General features: G+C 43.6%; 1 protein-coding gene across 3 annotated transcripts in view; it reads left to right on the plus strand.

The window, feature by feature from the left end:
- The window catches only part of LOC120516513 (1-phosphatidylinositol 4,5-bisphosphate phosphodiesterase beta-1), a 487,951-nt gene that overhangs the window by 340,088 nt on the left and 129,028 nt on the right, over nucleotides 1–18,835 (plus strand). For all 3 annotated transcript variants that reach the window (XM_039738227.1, XM_039738228.1, XM_039738229.1), the window contains one exon: nucleotides 15,413–15,559. In XM_039738227.1, coding sequence (XP_039594161.1) covers nucleotides 15,413–15,559 — 147 coding nt within the window. The remainder of the gene's footprint in view (nucleotides 1–15,412; nucleotides 15,560–18,835) is intronic.

Genomic DNA, 18,835 nt, shown 5'->3' on the forward strand with positions numbered 1-18,835 from the left:
ATAAGGTGCTGTGGACTGATGAAACTAAAATGGAGTTATTTGGGCATAACAAGGGGCGTTATGCATGGAGGAAGAAGAACACAGCATTCCAAGAAAAACACCTGCTACCTACAGTCAAATATGGTGGTGGTTCCATCATGCTGTGGGCTGTGTGGCCAGTGCAGGGACTGGGAATCTTGTCAAAGTTGAGGGACGCATGGATTCCACTCAGTATCAGCAGATTCTGGAGACCAATGTCCAGGAATCAGTGACAAAGCTGAAGTTGCGCCGGGGCTGGATCTTTCAACAAGACAACAACCCGAAACACTGCTCAAAATCCACTAAGGCATTCATGCAGAGGAACAAGTCCAACGTTCTGGAATGGCCATCTCAGTCCCCAGACCTGAATAGAATTGAAAATCTGTGGTGTGAGTTAAAGAGAGCTGTCCATGCTCAGAAGCCATCAAACCTGAATGAACTCGAGATGTTTTGTAAAGAGGAATGGTCCAAAATACCTTCAACCACAATCCAGACTCTCATTGGAACCTACAGGAAGCGTTTAGAGGCTGGAATTTCTGCAAAAGGTGGATCTACTAAATATTGATTTCATTTCTTTTTTGTGGTGTCCAAATGTATGCACCTGCCTGATTTTGTTTGAACAATTATTGCACACTTTCTGTAAATCCAATAAACTTCATTTCACTTCTCAGATATCACTGTGTGCGTCTCCAATATGATAGATTTAACTGACATTTTTTATCGTAACAACAAACGATTTATACAGGAAAATAATGACTATTAGCAAGGTTGCCCAAACTTTTGCATCCCACTGTACAGAAATAAAAACATTGCAGAAAGATACTGTGATCTGGCGGTGCTGTGATCTTCGCGGAGTCAATGGAGGCTCTGATCGGGGAGCTCGAGAGACTGAGTGAGGAGTCGGAGTGTCTGGGCTTGCGAGTGTCTTGGATAAAAATCAAGAGCCAGGCCTTTAATGACCTCCTGGGCACGGCCATCAGCAGTGTTTCTGTCTGCAGAGAGAGAGTTGACCTCATCGAGAGGTTTACTTACATTGGCAGTGACATTCATGTCTCTAGTGACTCTTCCTATGAAGTCAGTAGACAGATTGGGAGAGCATGGGGGTCATGAGGTCACTGGAAAGAGGTGTGTGGTGCTCCCATTATCAATGCAAAAGGACGAAGGTCCAAGTCTTTAGAGTCCTGGTCTTCCTGTCTTGCTATATGGTTGTGAGACATGGACGCTATCCAGTGACCTGAGATGAAGACTGGACTCCTTTGGTACCGTGTCTCTCCATAAAATCCTTGGGTACCATTGGTTTGACTTTGTGTTGCTCATGGAGTCCCGAATGAGGCAAATGACCTGCATACTGAGGGAGTATCAGTTACGGCACTACGGCCATGTGGCGTTTTTCCCTGAGGGTGATCAGCTCATAAGATCCTCATTGTTGGGGACCCGAATGGCTGGACCAGGCCAAGGCGTTGCCCACATAACATCTGACTGTGGCAGATGGAGAGTCATTTCCGGAGGGTGGGACAGGACCGCGTGTCTGCCTGGCGGGTTGCCAACGGTGATCCCAAGTTGTTTCATCGTGTAGTGGGTGCGGCAACACGCTGTACCAGTGTATGCTCCCCAACTTGACCTGACTTGAAAAATATACGTAGACTCGAGCTACCAGACCCTCCTCACATCATGGGACATGACATGTGATGCGATATTATATTAATTTAATTACGGTTGATTGAAATTTCAATGTGATTGACATTAAGCTCGAGTGTAGCATAGGCACAACACTCGATCAGCTTTGGGAGGCAAAATGATCGTAGTATGGAGCCAGGGGGGCCCAGGTACTCAACCATAATTGTCAGGGGTCCCAAGATTTTCTGGCGGTAGGACTGACATGACCAATTACTAATCCTTCCACCGTCACCGTTTCCAATGGAAATATAAAAGTGCAAAAACGTTTTGAATGTCCCTTGTATAAAGGTTCTGCGAGTCCCTCTTTGTATCTAGGCCGGGGTTTTCATGGGATTTCTCCCTCTAGTGAGCAGTTTTGGAAGTGCTTTAGGGACTTGATGATCTAAAAGGGTTCCTCTTGTTCTTAACTTTTTATGTCCTTGTAAATCTCGGGATTGCACCGTTCTCTGTGTCATTTTTCTAAATAGTTCAGGATGAATATTTAGTTATTGAGAGTTAATGCATTAAACTGACTAGCATGGTGCATAATCCAGGCAGCGTTTCCTCAAATAACATCAAAAATGGAAGAAAATCGTCCGTTACTTTCTTTTTTGTGGGAAACGTTTCCCACGCTAGTGATGTTCCAACACACACAAAAGAAATGTTCTCTTCTGATCTTTCTAAAGACATTAAAAAAAGAACAAACATTTGCATTTTGTTCTCCGCCACATCCCACGCAGATGCCGGCACACACCATCCTATGGCCGCTTGTGGGAGTGAGGATTGTGGAGATCTATAGAAATTGAGTGCTAATCCTTGGTTGTGCTGCAAGTTAAATTAACTGATTTTGCATCTTTATTTAATGAATTGGAGCAGGTGGCTTCTCTAAGTAGTGCCTTGATCAGGAATAAAGAAATTCCATATGGTGGAAAATGTAAACAATTAAGGGTGTGTATGAAATGAAAAACGGGCAACAAAGAAATACACTGATGGGAATAAAACAAAGCAAACATCCTGTAGTCCCGTGGTAATCGATTTACTGGATCGATGGGAGGGGTGGCCTGTCTGTTTACCCCACAATCACAATGTCCTCCTTGTCCTCGTCCCTCCACTGGGACGTCTTCATCTTGCCAGGTCACCTCTTGAATCTCTTCCCTCTGATTTGAACAAATCTTGGAATCTGTAACCCCATATTGAACAATTGATATGACATTCATAAGAGCGGATATAATGAATGAAATTAATGTTACGTAAATAAAAGTAGGGGAAAAATGATAAGCAGTGGTAAAATATATTTAAACTGTGAAGGTCCTGACAGGAAGTGCAAAGCGATCGTGCCAACTCCACACTGGCAGTGACTGGGCGTGAGACTCGTACCCAGGATGTGTGATTCAGTAACGCTAACCACTGCACCACCATTTGACAGGAAGCGTTTGCCTCCATCCTAAAGGTTTGGTTTTTTTTTATTATTATTATTATAGGGGAATCATTTATTTTTTTCCCTCTTTAAATTAAAGGCAGTTGAATCTCCAAAGCCTCCCTTTAACGCTTTAGCTTGGTGAATTTTTCAACATAAAGACGGGTTATTTTTAAATACGCCAGACCTTCTATTATTGGGTCAATAGTCTTCGAAAGATGAGCAACTGTAATTATGTAAATGAATTCCAGCAGAAAAATGGGGCACAAGAATCAATATTTCAAACATAATTTATACTGACAGGCTTGTAACCTTTATCAGGCTCTGGTGCCAGAACTTAATTCGAGCTCTATTGTCGATTTGAAATGAATATCGATGTGCGAACAAAGTTGAATCAGCAGACTGTGGACGGTTATTTATACAGAGAGCCGTCCATTCATCTGCAAAGTGCAGGACACCACACAAAAAAATGAAGGAACTGTCACTTGGCGCGGCCCTTAAATGCGTGACAAGTGACGAGGGCGAACAAAAAACAGGCACCTTGGCACATCTGAGTGGCCATGACGAAGAGCAATCGAGCTCTTTGAATGTGATGAACTTATTAATGAAGATAACAACAAAACAAGAACACGAAACACCAGGCTAATACACGAGGCTATGGGTTCCTTAAAACCGTCAAGAATAAAATTGGAGACGATGTAATTAACTAACTGAACTAAGAAATCGAATTAACGCCCTGGTCCGCCCCAAAAACCTGAAACTCACATTGAGGTGCCTCTGGAAATAAATATGAGAACACGTGTAATAAATTAGAAGGTGGCCATTACCGTTTTGGGATTATATGGAAAATGCAAATAGAAACAAAAAAATGGGATTGTAAATTTTATTTTGACTTTTGTATTCAAAATATATATATATATAGAGAGAGAGAGAGAGAGTGTCTTATGTTTTATCCAATCAGAGATACTGTAACTGAAAGACAGAACAACGATAAAAGGTTGGGGGTCCCAAGATTGAGATTATAAAAACAAAAAGCAACCAATTATCGTGGAGTCGTCTCTACAGATGCGAGTTCAACACAGAACTGTCCCAAGATGGCGGAGCTTCAAGTTTTAGGCCCTTCTGATAGGAATAGGCGGGTCCAGGTGGGAGGGCCTAATAGGAGTGACATCACAGGTGTTCTGTCTGTCAATCATGACAATGGGGTTCCCAAGTCGGCCACCCCATGCAATTGAGATTAAAAAGAAATAACACGTATTTGTCATGCAGTCGCCTCTACAGACGCGAGATCAAAACAGAACTGCCCCAAGATGGCGGAGCTTCCTGTTTTAGGCCCTTCTGATAGGAAGATGCAAGTCCAAGTGGGCGGGCACGCCGGAAGTGACATCACAGGTGCTCTAGCCATCAATCAATATGTCTGCAGAGGGAGAGAAAGAGAGAGAGGGGCATTAGGATACAGCGCCAACCCCTGGAGTGGCAATAGAATGGCAGTCAATTTGGCCCTTCAGCTGTCCCCTGTGTTCACGTGCATGACAATACGATTTTAAAATTGCACTTTGTAATGAAGAGCCTTGAAGCTTGAGACAAGATGAAGGTTTAAAGAAAGGGAACCTGAGTGAACGTTCAGTACCTTTTTAAAATCACCATTTTCTTTATTCAGGGAAGAAATGGATGTGTCAAGTTAGGCCCCTAATGAAAACAGACAGAACCGTCCACCTAAATTCACAGCATACGCTCAAATTAATTATAAGCTTGCCAGTCCTTTACTCGTTCCACTTAAGATACGCAGCCAGCTCCATCCGAGAGCCAGCATGTCATATTGTAATGTTGTCGATTTTAAAATTGCACTTTGTAATGAAGAGCCTCGCAACTTGAGACAAGATAAAGGTTTAAAGAAAGGGAACCTGAGTGAACGTTCAGTACCTTTTTAAAATCACCATTTTCTTTATTCAGGGAAGAAAGTTATCCAACACTTTTTTCACCTATGTGAAAAAGTAATTGCCCCCTGTTTCAATGCTTGTTTGCAGCACCTTAAGCATCAATACTTGCAAATGAACTTTTCCAAATCTTTTATTTCAGACTTTTCATACCTCCGCCCACCATTCTTTGCAGAACCACTTTAATTCAGACACATCGGCAGGTTGTCCAATGCCGTTTGGCTTTAGAAAAGGTAAACCGAAATGGATGTGTCAAGTTAGGCCCCTAATGAAAACAGACGGAACCGTCCACCTAAATTCACAGCATACGCTCAAATTAATTATAAGCTTGCCAGTCCTTTACTCGTTCCGCTTAAGATACGCAGCCAGCTCCATCCGTGAGCCTGCATGCCATATTGTAATGTTGTCAAATTGCATTTTTTTTTATTTAGTCAACTTTTCAGTTACATTTTAAGTATAAAGAGTGAGTGGCGTTGTAAAAGATCAGCCTGAGCCAGACAGAGGCACAGACTCACAAGTCCAAGAACACACACTTTATTTTCAGTTCTTCCTTTACAGCACACACTGTGCACAAAGCACCACAGGTCGCTCACAATCCTCTCTTTTCTCTCTTTCTCTTCTTCTTTCCCTTGTCCGCCTCCACTCCTCCTGCACAAGCTCCGCCCTCTGCCTCACGACTCCAGCTCTCCGAATGGAGTGAGGCGGCTTCTTTTATCCTGCACCCAGAAGTGCTCCTCCAGGTGCTCCCCGATCTTGCAGCACTTCCAGGTTTGGCAGAAATGCTTCATGGGAATCCAGCTCCTCTTCTGGCTGCACTTCTGGGTGTGGCGGAAGTGCTGCATGCCAAGGCTCCAGAGCTGTCCAGGTGCCCCCTGTCGGTGGCCACGGGCCCCAACAGGTTTGAGCTTCTAAGTTCCAAGCCCATGGCCCGGTGCAACCCAGGGGGAGGTACTGCTGACGACATGTCCTCTCCTCAGAAGGGCGTCCCGACTGGGAAAGGACCCCGGCCATCTGTCACAGCGTTTAACTGCAAGATCATCAAATCTCACATTGGCAGCCACGGTGAAAAGAGGTAAATTTGCACCTGATGCCAATATAAAATTGTTGTGGTGTCCAATTTTGATGCGTTTTTCATGTTAAGTTCCTGCGCAGTTCATATTAATCTGTAATAAGGGTTACACAGGGTGGCCCACGAAAAAGTAGCCCGGCTTCCTGCCAGAGTGGTGCGCCGATTGACTACCCTCATCACGAAAGCTGTGTAGACGTAGTGCAAACGTGCGAGTACGAGCTGAGCGACATGTGTTCCATTCCACAAAGAATCGCATTAGTGGAGGCGTACGTTCTCACGGGTTCCATTAAGGAAACGCGGGACATTTTTGCAACAAAGTTTCCTGCCGTTGGTGTCCCAGCAAAGCGCGCAATACAGCAGTTGGTGAGAAAGTGGCGTACGACAGGGTCACTTGCAAACGGCAAAAAGAATCAGGCCCCGCCCATTCGCACACCTGATGCGATCGCCGATGTTTTCACACGGATGGAGAGAAGCCCTAGGAAGTCTACACGTAAGTTGTCTCAGCAGGCGGACATTTCGTGCCCTTCTTGCCAACGCATTTTACACGACCGATGGATGAAACCGTACAAAGTGTCATGTGTGCAAGAACTGAAGCAACCCGACAAGGAAAGACGTGTGCATTACTGCACGTGGCTATTTGAAACAATTGCGAGTGGGTTGATGGATCCGCTGCAGTATTTCATGAGTGACCAAGCCTGGTTCCGTCTGTCAGGGTATATGAACTCGCAGAATAGCAGATATCGGTCAGTAGTCAATCCGCATGCGATTCATGAGCAACCTCTTCACCATCAGAAAGTCGGAGTCTGGTGTGCTGTGTCTGCAACTCGGATCGTGGGTCCCATATTTTTTGAGACAACCGTGAACACGAACGTGTATATGGGAATTTTTGACGCTGGAAGAACACGAGTACGCCTTCTTCCAACAGGACGGCGCGACTTGTCACACGTCACACGTGTCGCTGTCATGAATTCGGGAGACATTTACAGAAGACAGGATTGTGGCCGCCGAGATCGCCGGACTTAAGCACTTGTGACTTTTATCTGTGGGGCAATTTGAAGGGAAAAGTGTACGCTAATAACCCGAGAACTTTACACCAGTTGAAAGACAATATTCGTAATGCAATTCGGAGCACTGGCGCCCCAGAGTTGCGTTGCGTATATGACAAGATGTTAAGGCGCGCCCAAAAATGCATTGACGCACAAGGAGATCATTTTCAGCACTTCCTGTAAAGAGTGAGTAAAGATTTTTGCATTTCAAGTTCTTTCTTTCTTTATGGAAGGACGCCTGGCTACTTTTTCGTGGGCCACCCTGTACATAATTTACCCAAAAATTACAAGAATTTTTTTTTTTTTTTTAATCGGATATTTCTCAGAACATTTCCAAAATATAATCACCCTCAAAATACTCTCCCTGAGATGCAATACATTCATCCCTCCGCTCTTTCCGTTGTTCAAAACTGTTCTGCAAAATGATGGCCTTCAGTGCTTCTTGACCTCCTCTACATCCTGAAAACTCTTTCCTTTAAGGTCCCTCTTCCGTCTTGGAAATAAGAAAAATTCTCAGGGTGCAAAGTCCAGGGAGTGGAGGGGGACCGTCATCCTGTTGTTCGTGAGAAACTGCCACACACTCATTGCTGTGTTGTTGTGATGCCACTCGCTTGAGCGACACAATTCGGTCATTTTCTCCAGGAGGGGTGGAGTCAGTTACTCCGATTGGGCGCCTTCTCTGTGCTGTGGACGAGAAAAGAGACCACACTGTTAGTGACAGTGCCCTCTATTTTCACAGAGTGGTATTACATACCATACAAAGTGATCCTCTGACCCCCACGCGTGACAACAACAACAACAAAAATAAAACAAAGCACACGAAACAGGCCATTAAAATAACGTGAGTGTGTGTAGAAAGATACAAGACATGGAAGAGTGTGCAAACTCCACACCAGGCAGAGATTTCAGCTCAGTATTATGGAGTGCTTGGCTTGCACCACTAATCACTGGACTACCTTACTGCTTAGAAGCAAAAATAAAATGCATAACATAAAAGCAACAGTGGTCCCCCAAAACACAGACGTCAGCAGGCATTCAGTCATCGTGGCCAAGCCAGTACAGTTCATTTAAACCTGTAAATTAAATATTACTGGACTGTACATTATCTTGTCAGAGGCAAATCGAATGTGTTCTGTCAGCCCGGAGTAATGAATCTTGGAGCGGCATCTGTTTGCTTGTCATTTATTGATTATTGAAGCTGAGGTAACATAAGTGAAAAAAATGTCTTTTCGACATGGTATCAATATATCCTGTTGTCACCATGTCATCTTGAAGGCTTCCTGTAAAATTAACGGCTGCCACATTCTAAATAAATAAAGCGTAAATACCAGGATATAATTATCAGGATTAATGAATTTCTGTGATTTTTTTTTTTTATTATGAAAACCTTTTCCTCATTTTGAAATATGAGAAACAAAGTAACTTATTTACAACTCTAAATTAATTGCCTCTATTAACTGACCCGCTGCTTTGCATTTTAGCTTGTGTTGCATTGCTGTCTAGAAGTTGATAATGGGAATGTTACGGTTTATAGAATATGAGCCCATTAGACCAAAGTATGGAGCGTCACAAAGGACATAAATCACTCGTACTGGAGCACACACCACACGCCGAAACAACTGTGCTGTACTGTCAAACGCTTACATTGTGTGCTGAAACTCGGGCAAGTTCGACAAATACACTTTCATGAAAGACAAATATACTGCAGTGCAATAACAGATAAACAGAAAGAAAGGAAAGGCACTAGATAGATAGATAGATAGATAGATAGATAGATACTGCATAACAGATTAACAGTATTTGGCATAGCTGACACAAATAGATAGACAGACAGATAGATAGATGGCATAGTTGTCAAGAATAGATGGATAGATTGCATATTTGGCAGGATTAAATAAATATTGCATATCAGATTAACAGTATTTGGCATAGTTGGCAGGATTAGATAAATAGACATATTTTAGCGTAGTTGGCAGGATTTAATAGACAGATATTGCATAACAGATAAACAGTATTTGGCATAGCTGACACAAATAGATAGATAGACAGATAGATAGATGGCATAGTTGTCAAGAATAGATGGATAGGTAGATTGCATATTTGGCAGGATAAGATAAATATTGCATATCAGATTGACAGTATGTGGCATAGTTGGCAGGATTAGATGGATACATATGAAAGGCACTATATAATAGGTAGATAGCACAAAAAGATAAACAGTATTTAGTATAGTTGGCAGGATTAGATAGACAGAAAGAATAAAAAGGTATTACACAATAGACAGATATATCAATAGATAGTGTAGGGGGATGAGTGAGAGATATATAAAAAAATAGTTGTGGTGCAAATCGGGTAAACCCTGTTTAATATCAAATAAAAATAAAACAATCTTAACAGGCACAGGATGGCACTAGCAAGCAAAAGCGGGCAATAGCCTCCTATCACCTTCTAGCGGGGTTTCTGGGTAGGACAGATCTTTGGTCATTTTTGACAGTTGGGCTCTCGGGTCCAAATAAGATGCTGCCTTCCCGATCACGTCTCACTATATTGGCTGGACCGGAAGGTGCAAAGCTTATCTAGCTCTGTAGTGACAGTGCCCGCTTCTTGTGCCAGGGTGATACCACATACTTTACATGAGCCGAGAAGGCAACTCACTGGTGTGCATGCATGACGATAGATAGATATGAAAAGCACTATATGATAGGCAGATATTAAAGGTACTATAGGATAGATAGATAGATAGATTAAATAGCTTTATTAACCCCAATGGATAATTTAGCTATTTCTGTTCCTTGCGTATTAATCAACAGGATTAATATGGCAGGCAGGCAGACAGGTAAGTGAGCAGGTATCAATCAACATGAAAGTTTTATTGCAGTGGGTAAGCTGGTGTGTCCAGTTCATATGCAACAGGTGGGTCTTTCCTGGGTAGGTAGATAAGTAAATTTGTTCTGTACCTGGGTTTCAGTGAGATACTTCATACGTTCTAAGTGGTAGATCACTACTTGTTGGAGAGCATCATTCACATTGTAGTCGTGTACAGCGAGCTTTGTTCGAGCGAATGCATTATTCACATTAGTTGATTGAAGTGAACGTCCTCACAGAAAACTTCATTTGCACTTGACTGCTACTTTATTTGTCCCCAGTAGAAATGTAGCTTTTTACAGAAGTTCAAGAAATATCTCTATGAGCACACAAGAATTTTAGTGCTCAGGTAAGAAAGTCTTATGCAGCTCTTTAAGAGTGACCATTGGGTTCTTTGGGCACATCCTTGATGCAAGGTTCTTCATACCTGGTTACTCAGTTTGGGCTGACGAACGACTCCAGGAAGAGTCCTGGTGGCTCCAAACGTCTTCCATTTCAGCATCGATGAAGCCAGGGTGCCCCGAGACCACTCACAAGCTTTGGGTTCTAAGCCTCAGCACAGTTTCATCACAGAGAGTTCCTTGGACTTCATGGCTTGGTTTCTGTCCTGACGTGCAGTGTGAATTGTGGGACCTTCTACACACAGCTTCACGTGTGCCTTTCTAAGTGATGTCCAGTCAGGTGGGCTCAAGTTCTAGAAACGTCTCAAGAAGAATTAAAGCAAACAGGGGGTACCTGAGCACAATCTGGGGTGCCACAGCAAAGGGTCTGAATACTTCTAGGAATGAGAGATTTCAGTTTTTAATAAGCATGCAGACATTTCTGAGAACGTGTTTTCACTTTATCGTTATGGGATATTGAGTGTGGATTGATGGGCAGAGATGGCAACTGTATCAAACGTGCGAGAAGTGAAGGGGTCTGAATCGGCTATAGATTCCTTGTTTCGTACATTGCCACGGTTTTCCAGCCACCTCCATTTCTGGGACCACCTGACAAGCACTTAACTCCTACAAATCAAACGTGCTGAGAGTGTTCTTGAAGCTTTCTACAAATGTAGTTGGACGTTTTGTAGGTGAAGTCGCCTCGCTGTGCTGCTTGGCCATGTTCTACTCTATGAATGTGTTAGATAGAAGGGGCAACTGGCTAATCAGCACTGCGTCGGCCTGGACGGCCAACTGGGATGTGGGATATCGAATGCCAGAGTTTATTAAGGGGGGCTTACAGGAAGCTGAATTATTAGTGACATGCCACTCGAGTCTTCAAGGATCCCCGAAAGTAGGGTTAAGTACCCAAGGAGGATACAGAAATAATTTGTTTACAACTCCACCTTATCTCCCTGTCATTTCCGATGTAGTTATTATTTCATTTCATCATTCACGCTGCATATTTTACGTGCTGTTGTGCCTTTTAGTGCGCTCACCACGCAGGAAGCCCACCCCTTGCCATTCCGTAGCTGCTGCTTGTTTCCTGTTCTCATCCAGAGACCCTGCAGCCCAATACCGTGTCCATCTCCAGGGTATCTACAGGTTTGCAATCGCCATTGTCAAAGTCAAATCCAGTTTCAGCCAGTTCAGGTTGGGGAGAAAATAATATCTTTATTCTGGATACACGTGTAGAGTCATGCAGTACCAAGAAGGAGTGGATTAAGCTTCTTAAATACACAATTAATTAGAGACGGATGTGATTAGTGGCCGTGTCTCATGTCTTTGCAGGTGTAGGTGCCAGGAAGGAAGGATGGATTCTAGCCCGGCCAGTAGGCCATAATGGATGGACTGGGCAAACAGAAGCACACTGGGAGCAATTCATTCCCCCACACAACAGGTGGCAGTGCTCCTCAGGGCTGAATACAATTAAGTCACCCACAGGGTAGCCTAGGAATTGGAGTCGGGAAACGCAGCCCTATTGGGGTCTTCAGGTACCAATAGAGGGCACAACCATGGGCACTGGGCCTGACCCGGAAGTGCACCGGATGACTTGGGTGTGATACGGGAAGCAGTTAGGTGTACCAGCCCCAGTACACAAATATGAATTCTCTCCTTCCACCTCCCGTAGAGTGCTGTCTTACTTAATGGAGTCCGAGTCGGGAGGCAGCGGGCAACACTCTGAGAATTCATATTTGTGTACTGTGGAAAACCGCAGGTCCTGCCATTCACCTGGGTGTTACTTTGACACTGACCACCTACCTGTAGATGGTTGCAATCTACGTACACTCCTTCATGGCAGCGCTATTCCCTGATGGCAGTGGCCTCTTCCAGCAGGATAATGTGCCCTGCCACACAGCACAAAATTGTTCAGGAATGGTTTGAGGAACGCGACAAAGGGTTCAAGGGGAGGACTTGGCCAACCACTTCCCCAGATCTCAATGTGATGGAAAATCAAGTTTGCATCCTTGAAGAGGAACTAACTAACTTACAGGACTTCAAGAATCTGCAGGAGACGTCTTGCTGGACTAGGAGTCTATGGCTTGAGGGGTCAGCACTATGGGGACCCCTGTAATATTTAGGTTTTAAAATGTTGTGGCCGATCGGGGTGTGATGGTAATGTGTGACAAGAAAGTGACAGGGTTCCAGGGTTCAGAAGGTGCTCGGGTCTTCGATGCTTCTTGTTGTTCTCCCACTATACTCGACATTTCCCAAAACAAATTTAAACGTCTTTATTACACTTGCAAATATGATTTGAGGAAAACAGCATTTTATTCATGAATTTAAATAATTTTATAACACCTACCTGTGCACCGCCGTGACCTGTACAGCCACCCCAGCCACACACAGACAGACAGAGACACATAAGTTCAGCACAGACACGTTTTATTTTTCCACGTGGGAAACGCTTTCTCTTGTTTCCCACCTCGCAGCACAGTCACGATAAGCATTTTCTCTTCCTTCTCCTCTTTCTCTCCCTTCGCGGCCACTCCATCTGGCAAGCTTTGACTCTCCCTCCCCGAATAGTGGTGGCAGCTGGCTCCTTTTATAGGACACCCAGAAGGACTCCAGGTGTCCCATGACCTTCTTCCCGGGATCACTTCCGCTAAATAGGGCTCAGGAAACGTCCAGGTGGGCACAGTCTCCCAGCAGGTTTGAGCTTCCACGTTCCAAATCTGTGGCACTGCTGCACACCAAGGGGGCTGCCCTCTAGGACTCCGGGGGGATTTAATGGTCTGGATAGGCTCTCTCCCCCAGACCTTCCACTATGGGGTGATCCAGCCGGACAAGGACCCTGGCTGTCTTCCACACACCCTTCACATTTAATCTAATTATAAAACTCTTGACAGAACAATCAATGTCACTAATGGTTTCATTAAATCATTTTTCATTTTGGGTAAACTCGGGCCTCTTACAACCTGACACTGGATTGACCGGTCATGTCATTTTATATCACGTAATTCTTCTTCTCCTTCGCTAACATCTACTATTCCAGTTGAGAAACACATCCTTTCAAAAGTCAGCCTACCGAGTTGCAAGGTGCAGTAAAATATGACACGCAAACCTCAGGGGGAGCTACCAAAAGAGAGGAAAGCAGCATTGGGACCAATGAAACAAACCGAAGCACTCCGCACCACGTGAGTGGCACAAACAGGTGCCCACCGAGGGGCGCGTCACACCCACAGTTTTTTATTTATGTAATTTTTTTGTCAAGCTGTAAACGCAATTGCAGGGTCGTTTGGTCGTAAAGTCTCAAAGGAAATCCATTTTTAGATTCGAGGAGCAGCTGAACCCCCCTGTCCTCCCATGTGTTTCATTTTGTCAAGAATGACAGTCGTCTTCATGGTGGGGACTACGTGACTTGATACTCTGTTCCATGTGTCTGTAGTTCTCTGTGTAAAAGAAAATAAAATGAGCAATGGACATCTACAAACAAACGGCCTTAGGGGTGTGCGGGGGGGAATCCAAGGGCTGACTAACCCCACGCGGGTTACCGGTATGTGTGGACTGTATAAACTTGTGCACGAATTTAATAAAAAAATGATGTTAACATACACCGGATTTTCTCATTACAGTGTTCAGCTAAATTTTTGCAAGATAACACGCAGACTTTATCAAAATATGACGATATAATCTATTAAAAAAGTGCGCCTCGATCTCTTCCACTCATGGCGTCGACAGCGGTACGGTTAAACCAGTAATCAAACGGCGCTGCGCATTCCACGGCCAAACACTTCCCGCACTGTTTCAAACTCGACTAAGAAACGCTGGTAGGCTCTCCGGACACGAAGGAGTCGCAAGCGACAAGCCATCAGCAGTGGCATAGCTAGGGGCGGGCGGAGGGGGTGGTCCACCCCGGGCGGCATTATTGGTCAAAAGGCTCAGGACAATTTGTGTGTATGCAGCAGGGTTTGGAAAAATATCACTCATGAATGAAAAAGTCAAATTGTTATCCACAAATGCTTCAAAAATAATTTTCCGACTGTCCTTCTGTGACATCATCAGACACAGCAGTTGAAATTTATGAGGCAATCACGAAAATACACCTAAACGTTACACCGATAATAATTTCTAGGAAGATAAACGACTAATTTACAATTAATAATTTCATTTCGTTATCAGTCCGAATGCGTTCTTTGCGTCGAAAACATCCCCACCTATCACTTGTACACTACACTGCTTCTGGTTTTCGCAGCCTAATTATATTAAACTAATAATCAGAACACGGCTTATCAGTACGTCTATACTATAGTCTTGTCTAGTTGATGCTTAGAATTAATTATATGTGAAACATTAGTGCTGTTTCTCTATATATGAATAAATCTATGCAAAATCAATCTTAATTTTTCTCTATACATTATTTTAATTTTCTATTTAAATTGGTTAACATATTCAGATATGTTGGAGGCCACACTCCACCCGCCCGAGCGACACGAACTCAAGCTACGCCACTGGCCATCAGTTGTTCCCAAGTCAAAACAGAAGCCAACCCAGTGACGAATGGGCTCTACCTCTTTTAGGGAGGGATTATACTGGCAACCTTTTCGTACGATGAAGTGAACGATGGAATGTTTTCAAAGACGCACATGTACGGAATTTAACCGTGAAGAGGGATTTTGAAAGGGTTCCGCTTAGAAGCATCTCAAATATATATATACTGGAGAATATAACTTGACAAATCCGCTCGAACGGGACATGCGGACCTCAAAAGCGGGCTCTGGGGCGGTCGCCCCACTTGCCACCCCCCATCTGTCTGTCTGTCTGTCTGTATTATCTTGCCTACTACACTAAATCAGTCTGTCTGTCCGTCCTTCCGTGTTCAAGGTTGTGAAACTCCATACCATACAACTTTTATTTTTTTTTACTAATTGTAGACGATAAAATAATTTGAAATTTGTGTTTTTATCTTAAGGCTAACAACCATTAATAGGATGAGCCTTATACATTTTAAATCTGGAAATATTTTTTCTTTTCATTTCCAGGTCAGATATCGGTGGATGGATTTATGAGATACTTAAGCGGAGAAGAAAATGGAGTGATCCCTCCCGAGAAACTGGACCTGAATGAAGACATGTCATTTCCTTTATCTCACTACTTTATCAACTCATCACACAACACCTACCTCTCAGGTATGAAGTGTAATCCACCGATGCGGTGTTCTTGGTTGGTGGGGTCTGTGGGTTTGGGGGTCTAGCCACAGAAGGAAACAAAAATAAAAGAGCTGATAACACACATCTTAGCCCTAAGAATTATAATTGTTTACATTTATGTGGCAGTTTTTTCACTACACAAAGCGCCGGGGGGTGCGGGGGTCCCGGGGTGGGGGGATCCCGAGACGCGCCACTCCATCACCTTCTTACTGTGAGGCGGCAGCGCAATTGTCACTGCACAAAAGGAAACGAAGTCTCACCAACAGGAGGGTCGCCTCCATTGGCGGGCGTTCTAGAATCTTCCCAGGACCACCTGTTTTAATTGTGTCTCAATCCACAGAGCCGAAGGCAGGCACCAGGCATCTTCCAGGGGCTGCCTCTCTGAACTGTGGGTGAAAGTGACAGTGCATCCCCTCTCACCACAGAGGTGGCACCTTGCCAGAGCCAGTATGGTGGTCCCCAGGCACACGTGTGTGTGTGACACCGTCAATCTCAGACACTGAGGTGGCACTCGTCGTGACCTTTATACCCGTAACCACCACTCCTTTCCATAGCGATGCAGCAGTTAATGCACCACAAAATGGTGGTGTTGGTTACAAACAAAATGGCAATGGAGAAAAGAAGGGAGAATAAATACAAACATTTGTTGTAATTGACCTTGATTTCATTTGTGGGAACCTACAAAAAATTGCTACTGTAAAATGTTTTGTGGTATAAAAGTGTCCACTGGAGGCACTGTAACCTCTGAGGTTCTTTTCATATTTGGTGGACAAGACAGCATAAAGGTTTGGGGCACCCAAAGGCAAACCCCGCATAATTGAAATGAAATTAAACAAGTGGCATTGATAATAAAAATTAAAAAAAAAAATTAGACACCAGTCTAAATCTTGACTGCTCTAAGATGGCCGAACTTTCAGCAGGTGGGGGAGCGGGGGGTGTCCAGGCCAATGGACTCTGTGAGGTCAGTGATAGTAAAGCTGCCAACCTTGTGGTCTGCAGAGGGAGAAATACACAGCGCCAGCCTCTGGAGTGGCAGGGTATTACCATTACTAGACCCAGGTGGGCAGACTCTGGAAGTGATGTCAGTGGGGGTAAAGCCATCAATCTTCTGGTCTGCAAAGGGAGGAAGAAAAGAACCATTAAGACACATCGCCAACCACTGGAGGGGCAGGGTATTACCATTGCTAGAATTCTTAAGCCAGGGGACCCCAAATCCAGTCCTGGAGGGCCTCAGTAGCTGCCGGGTTTCATTAAAACCCTTTTCTTAATTAGTGACCTGTTTTTGCAGCTCGTTACATACCTCGACAAAACCCCAGAGAAGGTGCTCGGACGCAGATGCATGATAGCAATGAACATTCTGATGAATTAAAAGTGTAGTATTGCTTGTTATCGAATGTTGTTATTTTTATTGTGCAGCCGAAGAGTAAAAATCAAAAGAAAAAAAAAATTGAATGTTAGTACACCGTGTTAGGGTTCTGATCAGACAGGTGGGCTAAAGAAAGGAAAAGGAAATTCAATGCAAATCTGAATCTTCAGAGAAACCGAGAATGAGTCACCAGGGATGATGTAATTTAAATGATTTATATTTTATTGCTTTTTACATCATCCTTTGGGATTTTTTTCTTTTCTTTAAAGTTTCATCAATAAATAATGTATTTCATAATAATTAAGCTCTGCTAAGGTTTTGTTCTTTTTTTTTTTCTTTATTATCTACAGTAAAGATTAAGGTTGCAAGGCTACAAAGACTTTTACTTATTTAGCGAGGGCCATACACTTACCTTGAAAACCGACAAATGTCACAAGCTGAGAGCCAGAAATAAAAGGCGCACTGGGGGTGCAAAGTAAATACTGGTAGCCAAGCAAACAAACAATTCACCAGTATGGAGCAAAGGGTTCTGTCACTCTTGAGATCTGTCTGCTGAGATGGTTGAATCATAATGAGACGCCACCTTCCAGATATTGACCTGGCAGGAAGGGGTGGAGCCTATTCTGAGCACCAAGGGCGGGGCTAGGCATCTTCCCATGACAGCTTCTTAGAACTGCAGGTAAAATAGAAAGTACAGGAAGCAACAACACCCCCTTTCATCTTGGACTGGTATCGCTTAATTTAGTAGAGCCGGGAAGATGATCCTCAGGTGAGCATGTGTAATGATAGATAGAAGTGAAAGGAAGTATATGATAGATAGATAGATATTAGTTTTATTGTATTAGGCAGGATTAGATAGATAGATAGAACTGAAAGGCACTATATGATAGATAGATATTAGTTTTAGTATGGTAGGCAAGATAAAGAGATAGATAGCACAGTTGGCAGGATAAGATATTAGTTCTAGTACAGTAGGCAAGATAGATAGATAGCATAGTTGGCAGGATTAAATAGATAGATAGATAGATAGATAGATAGATAGATAGATAGATAGATAGATACATAGATAGATATTAGTTTTAGTATACTAGGCTAGCTAGATAGATAGCGTAGTTGGCAGGATTAGATAGATAAATAGACAGAACTGAAAGACACTATATGACAGATAGATAAATATCAGTTTTAGTATAGTAGGCAAGATAGATAGATAGCATAGTTGGCAGGATTAGATATTACTTTTAGTATAGTAGGCAAGATAGATAGATAGATAGCGTAGTTGGTGGAATTAGATAGATAGCATAGTTGGCAGGATTACATAGAACTGAAAGACACTATATGATAGATAGATATTAGTTTTAGTATACTAGGCTAGCTAGATAGATAGATAGCATAGTTGGCAGGATTAGATAGTTAGATAGTATAAGAGGTTAGCTCGGCCACAAACAGACACCCAAACAGAGTGTCTGCAACACACACACACTTATTAAACAACTATTTACAAATTATTATTTACAATGTCCTTCTGGCCACCTCCACTCCTGTCTTGCAAGCTCTATCCTTCTTCCACCCGACTCTGGCTCCTGGAACGGAGTGAGGCGGCCCCTTTTATCTTGTCCCGGATGTTCTCCAGGTGCCTGACGATGAACTTCCAACAGCACTCCCCAGTGTGGCAGAAGTGCTGCCCTTGCACCCGGAAGCATTCCGGGTGTAAACCATCCCTGGTCTGTCAGCGCTTCCTGGTATCCCGGAAGTGCTCTCCCCCAGGGATCAAGGACCATCCAGGTGCTCAGGGAAAAGAAGTGCTGCTCTCCTGGTCCCTCCATCCTCCAGGAGTTCCTGGCTGTCTATCACGATAGATAGATACTAGTTTTAGTATAATAGGATGGATA

The sequence above is a fragment of the Polypterus senegalus genome, chromosome 16 (assembly GCF_016835505.1).
Source record: "Polypterus senegalus isolate Bchr_013 chromosome 16, ASM1683550v1, whole genome shotgun sequence".
Lineage (NCBI taxonomy): Eukaryota > Metazoa > Chordata > Cladistia > Polypteriformes > Polypteridae > Polypterus > Polypterus senegalus.